General features: G+C 66.8%; 6 protein-coding genes across 6 annotated transcripts; 3 read left to right on the forward strand and 3 right to left on the reverse strand.

Moving 5' to 3' along the window:
- Positions 1–136: 136 nt before the first annotated feature.
- Positions 137–3,838, forward strand: FA10DRAFT_267437 (hypothetical protein). Its single transcript, XM_025521904.1, has 2 exons — positions 137–993; positions 1,066–3,838. The coding sequence occupies exons 1-2, from the start codon at positions 591–593 to the stop codon at positions 3,654–3,656; spliced, it is 2,994 nt and encodes a 997-aa protein (XP_025378215.1). The 5' UTR covers positions 137–590; the 3' UTR covers positions 3,657–3,838.
- FA10DRAFT_267438 (hypothetical protein) lies at positions 3,729–5,568 on the reverse strand. Its single transcript, XM_025521905.1, has one exon. It carries the CDS (start codon positions 5,548–5,550, stop codon positions 3,937–3,939), a length of 1,614 nt encoding a protein of 537 aa, XP_025378216.1. The 5' UTR covers positions 5,551–5,568; the 3' UTR covers positions 3,729–3,936.
- Positions 5,569–5,785: 217 nt separating this feature from the next.
- Positions 5,786–9,191, forward strand: FA10DRAFT_302199 (PRMT5-domain-containing protein). Its single transcript, XM_025525073.1, has 3 exons — positions 5,786–7,901; positions 7,974–8,494; positions 8,572–9,191. Exons 1-3 carry the CDS (start codon positions 5,804–5,806, stop codon positions 9,136–9,138), a joined length of 3,186 nt encoding a protein of 1,061 aa, XP_025378217.1. The 5' UTR covers positions 5,786–5,803; the 3' UTR covers positions 9,139–9,191.
- An 11-nt stretch (positions 9,192–9,202) lies between these two features.
- On the reverse strand, positions 9,203–10,676 carry FA10DRAFT_267439 (NAD(P)-binding protein). The gene is made up of 3 exons (XM_025521906.1): positions 10,078–10,676; positions 9,928–10,019; positions 9,203–9,849 (listed from the first exon to the last, which is right to left on the reverse strand). The coding sequence occupies exons 1-3, from the start codon at positions 10,367–10,369 to the stop codon at positions 9,253–9,255; spliced, it is 981 nt and encodes a 326-aa protein (XP_025378218.1). The 5' UTR covers positions 10,370–10,676; the 3' UTR covers positions 9,203–9,252.
- Positions 10,677–10,716: 40 nt separating this feature from the next.
- On the forward strand, positions 10,717–12,098 carry FA10DRAFT_267440 (DUF1769-domain-containing protein). Its single transcript, XM_025521907.1, has 4 exons — positions 10,717–11,155; positions 11,214–11,798; positions 11,858–11,896; positions 11,950–12,098. Exons 1-4 carry the CDS (start codon positions 10,924–10,926, stop codon positions 12,015–12,017), a joined length of 924 nt encoding a protein of 307 aa, XP_025378219.1. The 5' UTR covers positions 10,717–10,923; the 3' UTR covers positions 12,018–12,098.
- FA10DRAFT_302202 (hypothetical protein) lies at positions 11,795–17,144 on the reverse strand. The gene has a single exon (XM_025525074.1). It carries the CDS (start codon positions 17,133–17,135, stop codon positions 12,126–12,128), a length of 5,010 nt encoding a protein of 1,669 aa, XP_025378220.1. The 5' UTR covers positions 17,136–17,144; the 3' UTR covers positions 11,795–12,125.
- Positions 17,145–18,166: the final 1,022 nt, after the last annotated feature.

The raw sequence follows: 18,166 nt of genomic DNA on the forward strand, positions 1-18,166 counted from the left end.
AGACGCGTCGCGGCCCGCCAGGGCAGATGGGCCCTGTTGATGCATGCAACCACGCAAAGAGGGAAAAGGAAAATTCACCTCCATGCCTGCATAAATGTATTTTCTTTAACTGGCTTCCGCATTTTGCAAATTTGCTTCGGTCAGCTCGTCTGACCTGAATTGTTGTGCCCTTTGCAAGGGCCGCGGAAAGAGAGAAGGCCTGCTCAACTACGCGGGAGTCGAAGCCCGGCGCTCTTTTGCTTGGCAGCCCCGAGAGACGACGTCAAGCATCACAACAACAACTACTACCACCACGACAAGAGCAGCGACGACGACGACGACGTTGCCGATCTCGCATCGCCTTTCACAGTTGAAGCACAACGAGGACGGACCCTTAACGGCGAGATTATCGGCAGAGTTGGCCAAGCCTCCACTGGGCTGAGATTGGAAAAAAAAGGGCCCTTTTGATCGGCTGGATTGGATCGGCCTGTTTGTGCCGTTTGCCCTTCTCTTGCACTGACGAAGGACCTTCGCCGCTCCACTTGCTCCTTCCTACCGCTTCGACTCGACCACAAGACCTTCTTCTCCGGTCGACGACGAGAGAAGACAAGATGGCGCCTTCGTTTGTCAGTGCACACGCCTTCCAGCAGCCCGTCTCGCCCCGGCTCGACGGTCAGGCCTCGACGTCGACGGCGAGGGGCACAGCCGAGCACGACGCCGCTGCTTCCTCGTCGTCGCCCCTGATGGCCAAGTCATCCTCGGCGCGATCCAGGACGCGCTCCGTGGGTGCCGATGCTGCCTACCACCAGGCCTACAACGATCCAAATAGCAGCAGCAGCAGCAGCAGGCATGTGCACAACCAGCTGCCCGACCGAAGTCGAAACCTGATGACGCCCGACTTTACCGTCGAGCAGTACGGCAGCAGCGGCGATGGAAAGCGAGGCAGCCGCGTGCGGAGCGGGAGCAGCTCGGCGGCGCTCCAGGCCATTGGCCGGGGATCCGAGCAGCCGAGTGGTGAGTGGGAAGATTGCCGGGCTACTCGCACGCACGCGCCCCCTGTGCTGATCCCTTCTTCTGCGATGACAGACACGGGCGCAACAGCCTCCCCCTCATTGTCGTCGTCATCGCCGAGGAGACCGCGGCTGTCGAACCACCTGCGGTCCTTTCTCACGTCCTTTTCTGGCGCGCTCCCTAGCAGCAGCAGCAGCAGCAGCATGACAACCACCGTCGCAGAGGGAAAGGCACGGACGAGCGGCGAGCACGACTCCACCATCGGCGGCCAGGCCTCGACGGAGCGCTTCCAGGGCCTCACTGCCTCGGCCGCCTCGCTCGCTGCGACGGGCGCGCCCCTGGCCATGCCCGCGGCCCGGCAGGCGGGGCCAGACGGCCTCTATGGCCTCAACGACGACAGCCCCCCGCTGACGCCGACGAGCGAGCGCGAGTCGTCCTCCGACGACTACTACCAGCCAGCCAGCAAGCGTGCGTACCAGACCGGCGGCGGCAGCCATGCCAACCGGCACCAGTGGAGCGCAGCACAGGCCGCGGCCGATGCGGCTGCTCTGGCTGCCACTGGCGCGAATGCGACCACGGTGGCAGCAGGAGCAGCAGACAACCGGCAACAGCGGCCACCCATGCACCTTGCGATGAGCACGACTGCCTCGTCGTCGGCCGCCTCGGGCCGGTCCTCGCCCCTGTTTGCCTCGAACCTCAGCGCCTTTTCCGACGGCACCTTCTCCCCGCCCACCCGGCCCACGTCGAGCTCGCCCGTCGCAAAGGGCGGAGCAGCGCCTGGTTTGCTGCCCAGCAGCCATGCACCGGCCGACTGCATCAGCCCGCCGACGAGTCCGGCGCCGTCGCAGCAGCAGCAGCAGCTGCTGCAGGACAGCAACGCCCCGCGGTCGCTCATCGGCCTCCTCTCGATCCTCGCCGCCAAGCTGGCCTCGTCGCTCACGACGCCGGCCATGCCCCCGCTGCGGCCCCACGTGCCCGCGCTGCTCCTGCTCGCCACCGCCTTTGTCGGCTCCACCCTCGTCCTCATCCTCGCCCTCTCCACCCTGCCCCTCGTCCTGCCCGGCCACATCACCGAGCTGACGCTGAGCGAGATCCGCGACATGTCCCTCAGCCTGCGTGCATACAGCCGCGCCTCGCCCCGTGCCTTTGTCCACACCCTCGCCGTGCTCGGCTACTTCTTCACCTGGAAGCAGTCCTTTACCATCCCCGGCAGCCTCATCATGAACGTCGTCTTTGGCGCCATGTACGGCACCGTCATGGGCACCGTCTACACCTCAGCCCTCACCTCGCTCGGCGGCGTCTTTTGCTACCTCCTCATGGCGCCCCTGGGGCCGCTGATTGCCAGCATGCCTGGCCTGCACAAGCCCCTCGACAAGATGCGTGGCGCCCTCTCCTCGGGCCTGTCCTCGTCCTCGGCCCGCGCCACGGGTGTCGCGCGTCGGGCAAGCAGCGTGCGCAGGCGACGACCACGCACGGCCGCCGCTTCTTCCTCGCCCTCGTCGTCGTCGTTCTTTAACCCGTCGTCGTCGTCAACCTTCCGTGGCGCACCGCCCGCACGGCGCTCGTCGCTCCAGGTCAAGATGGCCGGCCGCGCAGCAGGCATCGACGGCGGCAGCAGCATCTGGTCCTACCTCCTCGTCCTGCGCGTGCTGCCCATTGTGCCGTACGGCCTCATGAACATTGCCTGTGCCGTCCTGCGCGTGCCCCTGCTCCCCTATGCGGCCACGCTCCTCGTCGGCTCTGTGCCCTGGAACGCATGCACCGTCCAGGTCGGCGACCTCCTCGTCGATGTCGTCGAGGCCATTGGCAGTGGCGCAGCAGCAGCTGCCGCGCCCGTCCTCGCCGACTCGCTCGACCTCGGCGGCTTCTCTGACGCTGCCTCGCCCAATGCCGCTGCTGCCGCCGCCGCCATTGCTGCTCCTTCTCCTCGCCCGCAACCACTCGTCGCAGCCGCGGCCGAGGGAGGCGGTGCCCGCGCCATCGCCGCCAAGGTGTGGAGCAAGGAGATGATGGTCAAGCTGGCGCTCATGAGCATCGTGAGCCTCGCCCCGATGCTCCTCCAGCGCTACATCAAGCAACGTCGCGCGCAGCAGCAGCAGCCGCACGACGGCGGTGATGAGGCCGACGACATTGACGGCGTCTATGAGGACGACGAGGCCGCCGACGAGGCCGACATCGAGGAAGAGGCCGATGCCGGCGACGAAATGTATGCCAACGGCGGTGAAGACGGCGACGACGAGGGCGAGAACATGGCGATGCTGCGCACGGCCAGCCCTGCGACCATGTCGAGCGCGATTGGCGCGTGGATCTCGAGCTCGTTTGTCTCGTCGACGATGTCCCCTGCGATGACGACGACGACGATGAGCTCGCCGCCGCCGCCGCCGCCGGTGCTCTACGACGAGCCGCCGCAGTCGGCCAAGCGCCTCTCGGCGGCCTGGTTCGATGGACCTGCGCCCGAGCGCGCCTGGTCGCCCGTCAGCAGCCAGGTACCGGGCCATGGCCAGCAGCACGCGCGACAGGGCTCTGCCAGCGGCCTCTCGAGGAACGGCCAGTGGATCATCCCGCCGGCGCCGGCCCAGAGCCCGTCGCCGCCGCCGATGCGGCTTCCCTCGCTCAAGCGTGCCTCGATCCACCAGCACCACGCTTCGGCTTCCTCGATTGTCTAGCCAGCAACATGCTTGCGGTCTCTCAGCCTTTCCCCCAAAATCAATCTCAAAACAGCACACGCACGCCCTTCTCTCATGCACATCATTGATCATCATTATTACTACCACACACTGTTCATCTAGATATCATGCGCGCCCCTCGGATGGATTATCCCTGCAATACCCATTCGTCTTCTCAGGCATCTGTCTCTGGCCCTCTCATCTCCTGGCCCGTCCGTCGTGCTGACCCTGATGACTGGATGTGTCCGTTTAGAACAGAAGGGCTGCGTACCAGAGCAGCCTACTCGCTGGCGACGCGCTTCTTGATCTCCTGGGCGACGCGCGTCCGCGACGTCTGGCGCTGCCGCACATAGTCGAGGCCAATGGCGCCCAGGCACGCCTCGAGGATCTCGACGAGAAACTCCTCGGCCCACGGCTCCGGCCCTGGCCCTGGCCCTGGCCCTGGCCGGTCTGAGTGGCTGCCGCTGCCGGCTTCATCGAACCAGTCGGCGGGGACGGGGCTGGAGATGGTGCGGTGGACGAGGCCATTGGAGGGGTCGTTGAGCACGACGGCAAAGTAGAGGTGCCGTGGTGTGTCGGTGCTGCTCTCGAGGCCGGGCAGCGAGGCGAGGAGGGGCTGGATGCGAATGTAGAGCGGGCACGTGGTGATGGGCAGCTTGGCGCTCGTGTCGCTGCTGCTGCTGCTGCTGCTGTCGCCGTCCTTTGCGGCCGTGTCCTGCGCCGGGGCCGGGGTATAGGTGGCCTGGATGAGCGCATCGAGCTTCGTCTCGGCCGTCTTCCAGGCGTGTTCAAAGCCGCCGCTGTCGAGGGCATTCATCGAGCGGGCGTGGGTGCCTGCGTCGGTGCGCTCGTCCTCCATCGACTGCTGGGTGCGCGACTTGTTGACGATGATCTGCTGCTGGCCGGGGCCCTCGTTGCCCTCCTGCGCGTGGTCCTGCGCGGCGTGCGTCTCGACGACGCGGCCGAGGACACGGAAGACGAGGTCGTCGATGCCCTCGTAGCCGACCATGTCGTGCGACAGGCTGACCTGCAGCACCTCGTGGCGTGCAATCGGCGGCGCGACGGCATTGACAATGTCCATCCAGCCGCGCTTGCCCATCTGCGAGAGCTCCTGCAGGTTGAAGTTGCGAATTCCTCCGCCACCACTGCCGCCATCACCACTGCCACTGCCCAGCATGCTGCGGGCCAGCGACCAGGGGTCCCCCTTGGCTGTCCGGCTCACGGCCTGCGATGCATTCTCGGCGACGGACGTGAGGCTGGGGATGCCCTGCCGGCGCGCCTCCTCCTCCGACTGGCGCACCTCCGAGGCAAGATCCTTGCCCGCCTGCGCTGCCTGTGCCGCGCGCTTCTCGAGCTCGGCGCGCGCCTGGTCGGCCAGCTTCTGGGCACTGCTCCACCAGTTGCCCCACCCGCCTGCGGCTGCCCCTGCTCCTGGGCCTGCGGCTGTCCCTGCTCCTGCGCCTGCTACTGAAGTCGCCGCCGCCGTCGTCGTCGATGGGTCTGTGACTGGCACCTCTGATGGCGATGCCGCCACGTCGCGCTCGGACGGTGCCGTTGCCTGCTCCTTGCTCCCGTCCGCCGAGGCCGCCATGGCAGCGGCGCTCCGCGAGAGGGTGCCCGAGGGCGTTGCGCTGGGCGTCACCTCTGCTGCGGGCGTCGCTGCAGCCGAGGGCGTGCGCTTGGGCGTGGCCGCGCGCCGCTTGACGAGCTCGTCGAGATCGTCGAGCAGGCTCTGCGCATCGTCCTTTGCCTTGGCACCCGCTCCTGCTCCTGCTCCCTCGGTCGCTGCTGCCTTCTTGGCCTCTTTTGATCCCGACCCCGTGCCGAGGCTGTCGAGGTCGGACAGCAGGGCCTCGACGTCGTCCTTCTTGGACGGCTTCTTTGGCGGTGCCATCGTTGTGCAATCGCCAGCTTTCAGAGGCACACTCTGCCAAGGGTGCCGCGGCCAACTCTAATAATAATCAGCGACCAGAGAGAGACAGACGTCTGTGCGGGTCGCTTTCTCAGCCACGTGCGTATCCCCGAATGTTCCTCTGCGACGCGTCCGTCGGTCGCTCAGGGCAGAAAGAAACACTTTTTTTGCGCTCGCTCGTCGCTTGTACTGTTCATTCGCAGCGTCAAGAAGATCATCAAGCGAGACTTAAACAATGGACGACTCGGACGGTGCGGCGGCAGAGGGCAGCGCGAGGGCGCCGTGCCCCATCACGCTGCACGTGCCCACGTCGTCGCTCTCGTGGGGGCCCGACATTGTCTCCGACGAGGCCTCTTCCTCGTCGTCGTCGACGGCAAGACCTGGCGGCGCAGGAGGAGGAGGAGGAGGAGCAGCGGCTGCAATGGACCGTGATGGAGCGGGGAGCAGCAGCGGAAGCAACAGCCGCAGACGGCCCCACCCGGGTGGACTCGACACGCTGCCGGAAGCATCGCACGTCAATGCGCTCGCTTCGGCCACGGGCCCGTCGCCCATGGGCCTGGGCAGCAGCGACGTCGACGGCATCGTCGGCGCCGCCCTCGCCTCGCTCCCGCCGCCCTCGCGGAGCCTGGCCGTGGCGCGAAGCAGCGGGTACTCGTCGATTGCCATTGAGCTGACAAATGAGCGATGGCGGCACCGGTGGATGCGGCTGTGCCTCGCGCCGTCGTCACTCGCCCAGTCCTCGTCGTCCTCCTCCTCATCTTCGTCGTCTGCACCAGATGCCACGCCCAAACCGATGAACGCGTGGAAGCGGGGCGATCCAGGCGCCATGGGCGGCAGCTGGGAGGTCGTTGCCCAGGCCTCGGGTGCCGGCGGGCTGGGCGTCCCCTACGAGGGCGACACCGGTCTGCCGCGCTCCAGCAGCCGTTCTCGAATGAGTGCGACGACCACTGCTGCTGGTGCTGGTGCAACAACAAGCACAGAGACGATCGACGAGGCGACGGCACGCGAGGCCGAGGAGTGGCGCCGCATGCCCAGCTTCCGCCGCGGCGAGGTCAACATCACTTCGCTCGACGAGTCCGACGGTGTCCTCGCCGTCGCCAGCCCCTGGCTCGAGCTCGACTCGGCCGACGAGGGCATCCGCCTTGACTCGGAGATTGCCCTGCGCCAGGAGGTGGCCTATGCCGCCCACATTGGCCTCGCCCACGTCGTGCTGCCGCCGCCGTCGAGCGAGCCGGCGTCACGGCGCTTCCTCGTCGACTACGCCCGTGCCATCGCCGGCCTCCTCACGCGGCGAGGCACCGAGTCGGCACCCGCAGGCGCATACATGCGTCTCTCGATCCGCCTCCCCGTCAGCTCGCCCTACCGCGCTGCGCAGATGGCCGCCCGGCTGTCGTCGTCGTCGGCATCGGCGTCGGCGTCAGCTTCGGCGCCAGTCCCGCCTGCACAGATGCGCGCTGCCGACGACGACGACTGGGCGTGGCAGGCGTGGGAGGTGGTGCGCTCGGTGGCGCGCTACCACGCCCGGCTTGGTGTTGTGCTCGACGTGAGTGCGCCCCTGGCACCTGCGTTTGCGCTCCAGCGCTGGCAGGCCGAGCCCGTGCGCGCCGTCTGGCTCCCTGCCACGTCCTTTCTCGCCAACGCAAAGGGCTACCCCGTCCTGTCCAAGGCCGCCCAGTCGCTCCTGCGCACCCTGCTGGCCAAGAACGACGGCCTGAACCTCGTCGTCGCCGGCACTCAGCACCGCCCACCACACCACACGCGCGGCGGCCAGGCCGCCTACCAGCAGTACCTCCGCCACGTGGAGCGCACCATGCCCCCACCGACGAGCGTCCAGGTGCGCGCCCGCGGCTACCACGACTTTCTCCAGGCGCCCCTCCAGCCGCTGCTCGACAACCTCGAGGCGCAGACGTACGCCGTCTTTGAGGCCGACCCGGCCAAGTACCAGCTGTACGAGCAGGCCGTCTTCCAGGCCCTCGTCTCGCTCCCACGTGGCGGCACTACCAGCAGCAGCAGCATCGTCGCCGTCTGGGTCGTCGGCGCTGGTCGGGGCCCACTCGTCGACCGGTGCCTGGCTGCAGCGCAGCGCGCACGGCGCACGATCCGCATCGTCGCCGTCGAGAAAAACGTGCATGCATGCGTGGGCCTGCGCGACCGTGCCGAGACCGAGTGGGGCGCCGACGTCGTCGAGGTGCGCATGGGCGACATGCGCACCCTGCCGGCGCCGCAGCACGAGCGCGAGCGCGCAGACATTGTCGTCAGCGAGCTTCTCGGCAGCTTTGGCGACAACGAGCTGAGCCCCGAGTGCCTCGACGGTGCGATGCGCTTCCTCAAGGGTGTGTACCTGTCCTTGCCTCGTCGCGGCTTGACTGACTGACTGACTGACTGACTGGCACTCCATCCAACAGCCGACGGCATCTCGATCCCCCAGGCCTACTCGTGCTACCTCACGCCCATCTCGACGCCCAAGCTCCACGCCCAGATCATGACTGGCAGCCCGCTGTCGATGTCGTCTGCCGTCTCCTCGGCCGACGCCGGCCGCGAGCTGAGGGCGGCCGAGACGCCGTACGTGGTGCTCCTCGACGCATACACGAGCCTGGCTGCCCCGCCGCTGTCTCAGCAACAACAGCAGCAGCAGCAGCAGACGCCGCCACGCGAGGCCGTGCAGCTCTGCTGGGCATTTGAGCACACGCAGGACGAGCGCCGCGCCAAGCACGTCCTCGCCCAAGGCGGCCTGCCCCTGACCAACGGCCACAATGCGCGCTCGTGCAACCTGACCTTTGACGTCGCACACGAGGGCACCTGCCACGGCCTCGCCGGCTACTTTGAGGCCCAGCTGTTTGACGACGTCTTTGTCAGCATCCACCCCGACGCCGGCCGCGCGAGCCAGGACATGCTGAGCTGGTTCCCCATCTTCTTTCCCTTCAAGGTGGGTTCCTTCCTGTGCAGACTGCTGCAGCTATAACACAACGCGCTGACCAACGCTGACCATGTCGACTGGAAAAGGACCCGCTCTACTGCCCCGCGGGCGCCGAGATGGACGTGAGCATGTGGCGCCTCACCAGCGGCCACCGCGTGTGGTACGAATGGTGCGCCGAGGTCTTTCTCTCGCTGCCCTCGTCTGGCCCCGCCGCCGGTCTCGCTGCTGCTGGTGCTGGTGCTGGTGCTGGTGCTGGCGATGCGACGACAGCCGCGGCGGGCCAGCGTGCAGCGTCGGGCGCCAGCGACGCCACGTCGAGCAGCATGGGCCGCGGCCCGTCCAACGACGGCGTGGGCGCCTTTTCCAATGCGCCCAACACGCCGCGGCTGCCCATGAGCCAGCTCCCGGGGTCTGCGGCGGCAGCGGTAGACGAACCGGGTTCCTCCAACCACGCCGGCGGTGTCGGCCTGGGCCTGCCGAGTGTGGGCATGGGTGCCGGTGCAGGTGCCGGCATCGAGATGGGCCGGCGAGGAAGCAACAGCAGCCAAGTGGGCGCGGTCAATAGCAGCAACGCGGCACGGTCAAGAAGAATCAAGGTGGGCATGACGCCGCTCATGAACCCGGGCGGGCGGAGCTCGTTTGTGAGCATGTAGCATATAGGGCACTGGCCGCTCGATTTCTTAGAAAAAGGGAAATTTAATAATCGCATCACTTTTTGGGAGAGAGAGAGGAGAGAGAGAGTAAGAGGAAAGAGGAAAGAAGCGAGACTACTGGCGCAGCTTGTCGAGGGAAAAGTACATGGCCACGGCCCGGTCGCGGAGCGAGGTGGGCAGGTAGAAGAGGAGGAGGGCAAGGGGGCTGCGCGCGCCCGTGGTCAGGTAGGCGCGGGGCCCGCCAAAGACGAGGCTGAGGAGCCAGGGCACGACGAGGAGGCGGGCGAGGAGCGAGTGGTGGGTGCGCACGTACGACTTGTCCACCTCGCGCCGGATCACGCGCGCCGTCGTCTCGGCCGGCGTGTTGCGGCCCGTCTGGCTGTAGACGGCGCGGTAGCGGATGATGGCGCGCGCTGCGTCGTTGTCGTACGCGGAGCCCTTGGCGGGCAGAACGAGGTTGCCCGTCGAGTTGTCGCCAAACGACGACTTGATGGCGCCCGGTGCGACGACGAGGACGCGGATGCCCAGCGGCGCCACCTCGCTCCGCAGCGCGTCCGAGAAGCTGTGCACGGCGGCCTTGGACGCGCAGTAGGCCGAGCCAAAGGGGATGTTGGCGTACGCGGCCGTGCTGCCAATGTTGACGATGGTGCCGCTGCGGCGCGGCGTCATGTGCGCCAGCACGGCCTGGGTGACGCGGATGAGGCCGAAGAACTGCAAAAGCGGGAGGTGTGTTTGTCAGTCTCATCTCACGCCAGCGCAGAAATGAAGAAGAAGAATGAAAAAGCTCACGTTGGCATCAAACGTCGAGTGGAACTTCTCCAGCGGCACCTCCGACGACGGGCCCACGGCCGTGTTGACGCCGGCGTTGTTGATGAGCACGTCTGTTGGGCGGAGATCAGTTCCTTTCCTTCGCCTTTCTAGAGATGGCGCCACACCCACCGATGTGCCCGGCCTCGTCGATGACGGTCTTGACGGCCGCCTGGACGCTGGCGTCGTCGCACACGTCGATGCGCACGCGCTCAATCTCGGGCGGCAGCTCGCGCAGCGCCTCGAGCTTGCGGGCGCAGGCAAAGACACGGTACGACGCCTCGCCCGGCGCGCCCTTGGCTCGCAGCGAGGGCTTGAGCGACGATGCGCGGCCGAATTCGAGCGCGAGCGCACGGCCAATGCCGCTGGAGCAGCCCGTGATGAGGACCACCTTGCGTTTGTCGGCGGGCATGGGGCTCGGCATGGTTCCTGATATTTCGATGAGTCGCTGCTGTGCTTCTTGGTCTTAAGAAGGGGTCCCTCCCTGCGACTGCGTTTCGCGCAGTGGCACCTACTTTACGTTGGGGTTAGGTCAGAGTGGGGAAGGAGCGACGTTGTCAGAAAAACGAGGCTAAAATGGAGAAAATGACGCACGTCCCATCGGAAGTCGTTCGGCGATGTGTTGAAAGCTAGCGCAGTGAAGCGGGAAGGAAGATCTGGCTCCTTCTCTTCCGCCGTCTAGTCTGGCCGCAAGCCCGCGGAGGAAGTCGGCATGCTTCCATCGCCGTGCTTTCACCGTGCTACTTCACACTGGAATGCATTCCTTGCTGTCTTCTTAGGAAGAGGCCACCTCTAGCCTGTCCTCGCATCTCGCCATGCAGCACGCAGTGAGATGAGGAAGACGCGTCCATCGACGGAGCTTGCCCTGTCCGAGTCCCGACGCCGACCGGGCCGCTGCTTCCTCCACTCTTGAAAAGTGAAGAAGTGAGAGATAGATGGACCCTTGGATTGGTCACCAGGCACGGCAGACACTCCACCATGGCTCCCTCACTGCGCATCTCGGCGGGAAAAGACGTCGCCTCGCTCGAGGTCATCGAGGTCAACAGCACCGAGCCGCACCGTCTCACGTCAGACGCGTTCGAGGGCCTCGTCGCCGTCCGCATCAAGAACTTCACTGGCCAGGCGCCCGCCGGCAAGGAAGCCAAGAAGGACTCGGCCTACTTTGACAATGGCCACGCCCAGGGCTGCACCTGGTCGATCCAGATCCAGGGTGAGGCTCACGCAGCCCTGACAAGGGAAGTTTAGAAGACTAACACAGACTCACACAGGCCGCTTCAAGGAGGAGGCCAGCGTCGACGACGTCGAGTTCGGCAACAAGTTCGACCATGCGATCCGCGACAAGCTGCCCTGGGGCACGTCGGCCGCCCTCAAGGCCGTGTCGTACATCGACCCGAGCCTGCGCCAGGACATCTACGCCGACCAGCCCTGGGCCTTTTCGCCCCTCGTCTGCACCATGACGCGCATCCAGGTCGACCGCATCGCTGCCGCCGATTCTTCCTCCTCCTCCTCCTCTTCCGACTGGCCCAAGTTCCCCCAGGGCGGGCCCTCGGCCGAGGACGACTACGTGCACGACGACACGTCTGCGCTGCTGGCTGCGCGCGACAATGTGGCGCAGGTCGAGCCGTCGCTCGAGGCCGACGCCATCGCCGACCTGGGCACGCTGCGCTCGCTGCGCGGCCACGCCGACGCCAACGCCCACCACAACCGCGCCCGCTTCTTTGGCAACGCCTCGCACCGCGAGCGCCTCAGCTACTCGCCCACCGATGTCGTCACGGCCGACTTTGCCAATGGCTTCATCGACTTCAACACCCTCCGGCTCGAGCTGCCGTACACGGGCGGCATGGGCTTTGACTGTGCGTCTGTCTTTCTCTCTTTCTCCTCCTTGTGTGCATGCTGACTGAGGCCTCTACAGTGACGAGGTACTGGGACGGCCAGCCGGTGCGCTACTACTGTGGGTGGTCATTGTGCTGACTCGCGCATCGCATGCTGACCATCTCATACCAGGCCGCAACAAGAAGACAGGCACCGTCTACTTTGTCGTCGAGTTTCAGATTGCCGAAAAGGACTCGTAGAATGCTGTGCATCCATGCTATAGAAGCAAGCGAGCGAGCAGAAACTGTCTAATGGATATTGTTCATCGCATCATGCGCTATAGTTTTGACAAAAGAGTGAGGCCCACGTCACAGCTCGTCGTGTTGCACTGTTCCCTGCGTTGTTTTCTGCGTGGCCTGCTGGGCACGCACACGCTCGGCAAAGCGCGCGACCTCGTCGTCGTACGCGGTCCACTCGGGAATCTGGCGGCGGGCGCGGTCGAGCTTGGGCTCCTTGGTCTTTGGGTTGCTGCACAGGTCGATGCTCTTTGCCTGGGCCTGCCAGTCCCAGCTGCACCACGTCTCGCACCAGAGCCACTCGCGCGCGAGGCCGTAGATGGGCACCTGGTGGATCAGGCTCGCGACGAGGTCCTGGTCCAGGTTGCTCAGGCTGCCCTTGTCGGCCGACAGGGCCTGGTAGTGGCCCCGCAGCCGGTCGCCCGCCGCGAGGAGCCGGAACCGGTCCAGGTCGACGACGTAGAGGGCCGAGATGGGGTACGGCAGGCCGCGCAGGAACTTTTTCCAGTAGCCCGTCTCCCAGAAGCGGTAGTTGTCCATGTCGTAACTGTCGTTGCCCATGGGTGGGAATCCGTAGGGCTTGCCGCCCATGTCGAGCTGCACGAGCTCGAGCAGGTCGGCGCGCACAATCTGGTCGGCGTCGACAAAGATGATGCGCGAGACGTCGAGGGGAAAGAGGACGTCGAGAAAGAGGACCTTGTAGCCCCAGATCTGGCGCTGCTTCTCGGACTGGGCGCGCAGCCAGTGGGGCCAGGCGTACGTCACCATCTCGTACTCGAAGCCGTACTCGCGGGCGAGGTGGGGCACAAAGTCCTTGAACGAGGGCGAGAGGAAGTTCTCGATGAACCAGAACTTGCAGGGCGTCTGCGTGTGGCGCAGCACCGAGAGAATCATGAGCGACGCCATGCGCTCGTAGAGGTGGCCCGAGGCGACGGTGAAGACGTTGATCGTCTCTGCCTTTCTTCTCGAAGTGGCTGTCGCTGTGGCTGCTGAAAAGGATGTCTGTATGCGCCTGGCCGCGTCCGCGACGAGCGACCACGCAAAGGGGACAAGACCCTGCGCAGCAGCAGGGCTTCTTCCAGCGCCCATCGCATGAGCTTCCTCGCCCTCGCCCTCGCTGTCAAACACGAGCCGGTCGTGCTCCCTGCCCTTGCGCTTCCTGACGCGCGGGTAGATGGTGAGCCCCGCGGGCGAGTCGACGGTGACAACGTCATCGCTGCTGCTGCTCTCACCGCCGCCGCCGCCGCCGCCGCCGACCGGGGGACTGTTCCAGCCGGCACTGCCCACGCTCTCCATCTCGTACAGCTCGGCACTCTTGGAGCCGGCGCCGCGGATGCGGAGCGTGTAGAGGCCCGGCGAGGGTGCGCGCAGCTGGAGGTAGGCCAGGTTGGCCATGACGATGGTGTCGTCGACGAGGCTGCCGTCGAGCGTCTCGAGGACGAGCTCGAGGCCTCGTGGCACGGAGCGGGCGGCCGTGTCGCGCGCGTGGCCCTCGATGAGGACGTGCTTGACGTCGAACGTGGCGGCGACGACGGCGCGTGTTCCTGCGCTGGCCCGTGCGACGTCGCTGAGCCGGATGTTGTCGAGGTCGTGCACGGCGACCGAGGCCATGGTGACCCAGGCCGGGGGCGCCTCGATGGCCATGGTCAGCACCGCGTCGGCGGGCATGCCGTAGAACGAGGCGCGGGGCCGCCGCAGCTGGCCGTCGCCGTCAAAGGCCAGCCTGGCGGGGCTGCTGGCGCGGTAGAAGCGTCGCAGCGTCGTCGCCGCCTCCGCTGCTTCTGCCTCGTCCGTCGCCGCACCCGCTCTCGAGGCGCCGGCTGGGTTGAGGAGGACGCGGACCCAGATGGCGTCGTCGAGCTGGAGCACGTGCTCGACGAGGTCGGCCCAGCGCTGGGCCTCCTTGGACAGCGGGTCGACCATGAGGGTGAGCCGGAGCCGGGCGTGGGCACGGTCGGCACCCAGCTCAAACGAGGTGAGGCCGTTGGTGGTGGGCACGTCGTCGATGGCCGTCGAGCGCGCCGTGGATGCGCGCGCAAAGAGGCCCTCGGACGCGGCATCGACAAAACCGGCGCGGGCGATGATGGAAGTGAGGGTGGTGATGGCGTCGGCATCGCGCGCGAGCTCGGCGAGCGCGGCGTCGTGCTGCGCAATCGCCGGCGTCTGGAGGCCCTCGACGAGGGGCGCGATCCTGCGCTGGCGCTCGACGGCGACGAGCGACTCGACGTCGATGCTCTCGACCTTGGCAGCGTCAAAGCCGGCGACGATGCGGCCGTTGATGACGATTGCAAAGGGCGACTTGGACTTTGCCACGCCAAAGAGGCGGGCCAAGCGCGCCTGTCCCCGCCAGAAGCGCCGCGCTGGCTCTTCGTTCTTGTTGTCGTCGCCTCTGCTCACCGAGCTGTTCAGCACCTCGAGCAGGGCCTCGCTTGCTGCACCGTCATCGCGCTGCAGCTGGTCGTAGATGGCCCGCGACACGGTCCCCAGAGAAGACTGCGACGGGGCAGCGTGGACGAGGCCGAGCCGGAAGGCCTGGGGCAACGCCTGCTGCGCCTTGATCGTCTCGCGGAGCAGGGACGTGCCCTCGTCGCTATCGAGGTCGCCCACGAGCCAGAGCGTCGTGTCAATGGGCGTCGTTGTCGCCGTCGTCGCCGTCGTCGCCTGCCTGGGCAAGAAGAAGCGGCGAAGCAGCGTGCTGTCGTCGAGCTGGGCGGCGACCTGGGTGAGATCGACGGCGTCGGCCGAGATGTTGGACGCTTGTGGTGGGGGAAAGGCGAGGGGCGAGCGCGCGGCAAAGGTGGTGTTGAGGTCGTAGAAGTGCGTGCTCACGTCGGCCTCGTCGGTGAGGGTGCCGTAGTAGACGAGCGGGGCGAGTGCCTGGACCTGCGCGGCAATGAGCTGGTGGACATGCTGGATCAGGGCGGCGGTGAACGGCACGTGGCGGCCATTGACAAACACATCGCCGCGGTGGTCTTTGTCTGCGACGACGGCGCCGAGCCGCTTGGCGTAGCGCCGTGCCTTTGCTTCTCTCTCGGTCCATTCACTGGCAGGAGCGAGCGCCGCTTCGATGGCCTGTTCGACTGCTGCTGCTTCTTCTTCCTCGTCGCTGCCATCAACATGGGCAGCAGCAAGCAGCACGGCCTGCAGTTGCGCGCGTGCCTGCGCGACGGTGACGTGGGTCTGCATCGCATTGGCCAGCCGAGCGAGGTACTCGGCGGCGAGGGTGCTGCCGCCGCGCTCCATGGCGAGCCAGTAGAGGCGTGCGAGCTGGCTCGACTCGTCGCCAGGCTCGACGAGGCCCGTGGGCACAAAGCCCCAGTGAAGAGCAAGGCGCTTCGTGGCCAGCGAGACGCTCTCGGCCAGAAACCGGCACGTCTCGGCGCGGCGCAGGTCCATGAGCAGGACGACGTTGAACAGGTTGCGGCGCACGGTGGGGAAGGAGCCCGGGTACAGGGGCCGGAGCAGGCCACGCAGCTCGGGCTGGAAGCGCACATAGGCCTCGTCGGCCTCGACATCATTCCACCACGATACGACGGCACCGCCCTCGGGCCGGTCGCTGGCATCAAAGTAGGCATCATGCACCTGCTGCTGCGACTGCGGCTGTTGCTGCTGCTGCTGGAGCGGCGCATAGGTCAGCAGCGACACGGCGGCCTCGGCCGAGAGGTTGAGTGCGATTAGCGAGTCGAGGAGGCGGCGCTCGTCGCGCACGAGGGGTAGGAGCGTCAGCGCACTCGCCGCACCGGCCTCGTCGCTCGTGGCCGAGAGGGAGCGGCCGTTGAGCCAGACGTCGGTCGTGGCCTGCTGGAGGTACATCTGGTGGAGGCCGAGCATCTCGTCGAGGAAGCGGCGCGAGGGCCTCGCCGCGCTGGACCGGGCCAGTGCGCCGGCATGGAGCGGGAAGTCGTGGCTGAGCTGGCGGAGCGCACGCAGCGGCTCGCTGCTCTTGGCCACGATGTATGCGGCGCGCAGACCCGCGTCGCCTCCTTCCTCCTCCTCGGCCTCGTCCGACGGCGGGCCCCCCAGCTGCGCGTCGAGCCAGCGGCGATCGTCGAGCTGCGCACGGGCCGCCTCGCGCTCCGTCGCCGCGCCGCGTCTTGTGGCTGTACTTCCGTCGCCATCGTTACTGTCGCCGCCGCCGTCTTCGCTGCCAGACGCAGCCACGGCGCGGTCGTCGATGACGAGGTAGTCGACCTTCTTGACGTCGAGCGAGGCGCCGAAGCCCGCGAGGTAGTCGCGCTCCTCCTCCTCCTCCTTCGTGGCCGCGCCACCCGTCGACGACTGGGGCGGCGGCCGCCAGCGCAGAATGTAGCGAAAGGGCACCTCGGCACGTGCACCGAGGGCGTACTCGGACAGGGCCGCGTGCAGCCCAAAGAAGTTCGACGACGCTGGATCGCCGTAGAGGACGGCGGTGGCTGCTTCTTGCTCCTGCTCGCCGTCGGTCTCGTCAAGCGGGTGGGCGAGCACGTGGTCAAAGGCGACGGGCCCCGGGTACGGCGACTTAGTGACAGCCGTCGAGCCAGTCTCGTCGAGATGGCGCTGCAGCTCGTCGCGCGAGCAGAGCACCTTGCCGTCCCAGTCGACCCAGCTGCGGCACTCGTCGCTGCTGTCACGCGCAGCCATGGCCTCCTCCCACCGCTGCTCGAGGCCACTGGTGCGGTAGAGGTGCGTAAAGGCGGCCACCTTGGACGACTGGGCCCGGAGCGCGAGGGCGGCCTCCCACCGTCGGCGCGTGGCCTCGCCCGGGAGGACGCCATAGCGGTCGAATGCACGCTTGGCGCCCTTGAACACCTGTTGCGGCGTGGCGCTCGCAAGGTCGTGCGTGCCGTCGTCGGTGTCATTGAAGAACCAGGGCCCGGCAACGATGGCAACGATGTCAAAGAACGACGACGGGGCCTCCTGGTGCGCGGCCTCGAGCAGCTCGACGACAAACGGGCTCGCGGGCCAGCCCGAGCGCAGGCTCACGTGCACCGGCGGAGAGGCCTCTTGGGCGCGTGCTTCACCTGCTGCCGAAGCGAGCAACAGCAGCAGCAGCGGCAGCAGCGGCCGCAAGAGCAGCAGCAGCACCGAGGTCAGCGCGAACATCGTTGGTCCATGCGAGAAGAAAGAAGAAGAAGAAGTGAGCGACGACGATCTGACTACTTGATCTTGTATTTTAGACTAAACGCGTGGCTGGCGTGGCTGGAGAACAGAACTGGCCTGGGTAGATAGATGATGGCCCGTGCCGCCGAATCCAACTTCCGTCGCACTTCTCGGCCAGGCTTTAAAATTTTAAGTTGCCGGGGCTAGTGAGCCGCATACGCGCGCCCCTCTAGGGGTTCACCAACAACGGCAACGACGAGGCTAGGAGGAGGCGAAGAAGAAGAAGCGCAGGCTATGACGACGACACTCGCGCAGGTGGCGTGGTGCATTGCGCGCGTCGAGGGCCTGCATGCCGAGGTGGACGATCTGGGCGGCGCGCTGGCGGGCGACATCGACGAGGCGCGCGCACGCCAGCGCAGCCTCGCCCGCCTCGAAGCGCTGCGCGCCGAGCTCAGCGTCCGCTGCCGCGCCATCGAGCTCGACAGCCAGGCCATCGAGGCCGGCCCGTCGCGGCGGCAGGATGTGAGCGCTGTGCGACCGCTGAGCGAACGGGCAAGGGGGAAGCTGCGCCAGGCCACCGACGAGCTCGCTGGCAGTCTCGTTTGCGCCCAGCGCGCCTTTGAGGCGTCCCTCGTCCGAGCTGCGCAGAACAAGAGGCAGAGACAAGCGAAAAAGAGGAAAGGAAGACGATGGGCTATCGATGCGGCAAAGGTGCTCGAGCGCACGCTGGCAGCAGCAGCCGATGGGGCCGTCGTCGAGGCGCTGCTCGAGGACCGCGCTGCGCTGCTGCCGCTCCTGGTCGCTGCCGTCGATGCAGCAGGCGGTTCGGCAGCGCTGCTCGACTGGGCCGAGCCGCTCATTGTGGCCGCGCTCTCGTCTTCGTCTGCAGAACAGAATCGCAAGGACGTCGATGACCTCATTCTCGCCGTGCTCGACGCCCTGCACCAGACGCGGGCCTCGGTCGTCGCGCCATCCGAGGGCGGCAACGGCGCATTCGACCCGCTCCGACCAACGCGCAAGCTCGAGCTCGAGCT

Source organism: Acaromyces ingoldii (assembly GCF_003144295.1).
Source record: "Acaromyces ingoldii strain MCA 4198 unplaced genomic scaffold FA10scaffold_3, whole genome shotgun sequence".
Classification (NCBI taxonomy): Eukaryota; Fungi; Basidiomycota; class Exobasidiomycetes; order Exobasidiales; family Cryptobasidiaceae; genus Acaromyces; species Acaromyces ingoldii.

Bases quoted from the DNA above. Each gene is read 5' to 3' on its own strand.
- FA10DRAFT_267439 (XM_025521906.1), bottom strand. From the start codon at position 10,369: ATGCCGAGCCCCATGCCCGCCGACAAACGCAAGGTGGTCCTCATCACG. The intron at 10,020-10,077 runs GTGGGTGTGGCG...TCCGCCCAACAG, and splicing joins CGACGAGGCCGGGCACATCG to ACGTGCTCATCAACAACGCC. The intron at 9,850-9,927 runs GTGAGCTTTTTC...CCGCTTTTGCAG, and splicing joins ACTCGACGTTTGATGCCAAC to TTCTTCGGCCTCATCCGCGT.
- FA10DRAFT_302199 (XM_025525073.1), top strand. From the start codon at position 5,804: ATGGACGACTCGGACGGTGCGGCGGCAGAGGGCAGCGCGAGGGCGCCG. The intron at 7,902-7,973 runs GTGTGTACCTGT...TCCATCCAACAG, and splicing joins TGCGATGCGCTTCCTCAAGG to CCGACGGCATCTCGATCCCC. The intron at 8,495-8,571 runs GTGGGTTCCTTC...CGACTGGAAAAG, and splicing joins CCATCTTCTTTCCCTTCAAG to GACCCGCTCTACTGCCCCGC.
- FA10DRAFT_267440 (XM_025521907.1), top strand. From the start codon at position 10,924: ATGGCTCCCTCACTGCGCATCTCGGCGGGAAAAGACGTCGCCTCGCTC. The intron at 11,156-11,213 runs GTGAGGCTCACG...AGACTCACACAG, and splicing joins CTGGTCGATCCAGATCCAGG to GCCGCTTCAAGGAGGAGGCC. The intron at 11,897-11,949 runs GTGGGTGGTCAT...ATCTCATACCAG, and splicing joins CCAGCCGGTGCGCTACTACT to GCCGCAACAAGAAGACAGGC.
- FA10DRAFT_267437 (XM_025521904.1), top strand. From the start codon at position 591: ATGGCGCCTTCGTTTGTCAGTGCACACGCCTTCCAGCAGCCCGTCTCG. The intron at 994-1,065 runs GTGAGTGGGAAG...CTGCGATGACAG, and splicing joins GGGATCCGAGCAGCCGAGTG to ACACGGGCGCAACAGCCTCC.
- FA10DRAFT_302202 (XM_025525074.1), bottom strand. From the start codon at position 17,135: ATGTTCGCGCTGACCTCGGTGCTGCTGCTGCTCTTGCGGCCGCTGCTG.
- FA10DRAFT_267438 (XM_025521905.1), bottom strand. From the start codon at position 5,550: ATGGCACCGCCAAAGAAGCCGTCCAAGAAGGACGACGTCGAGGCCCTG.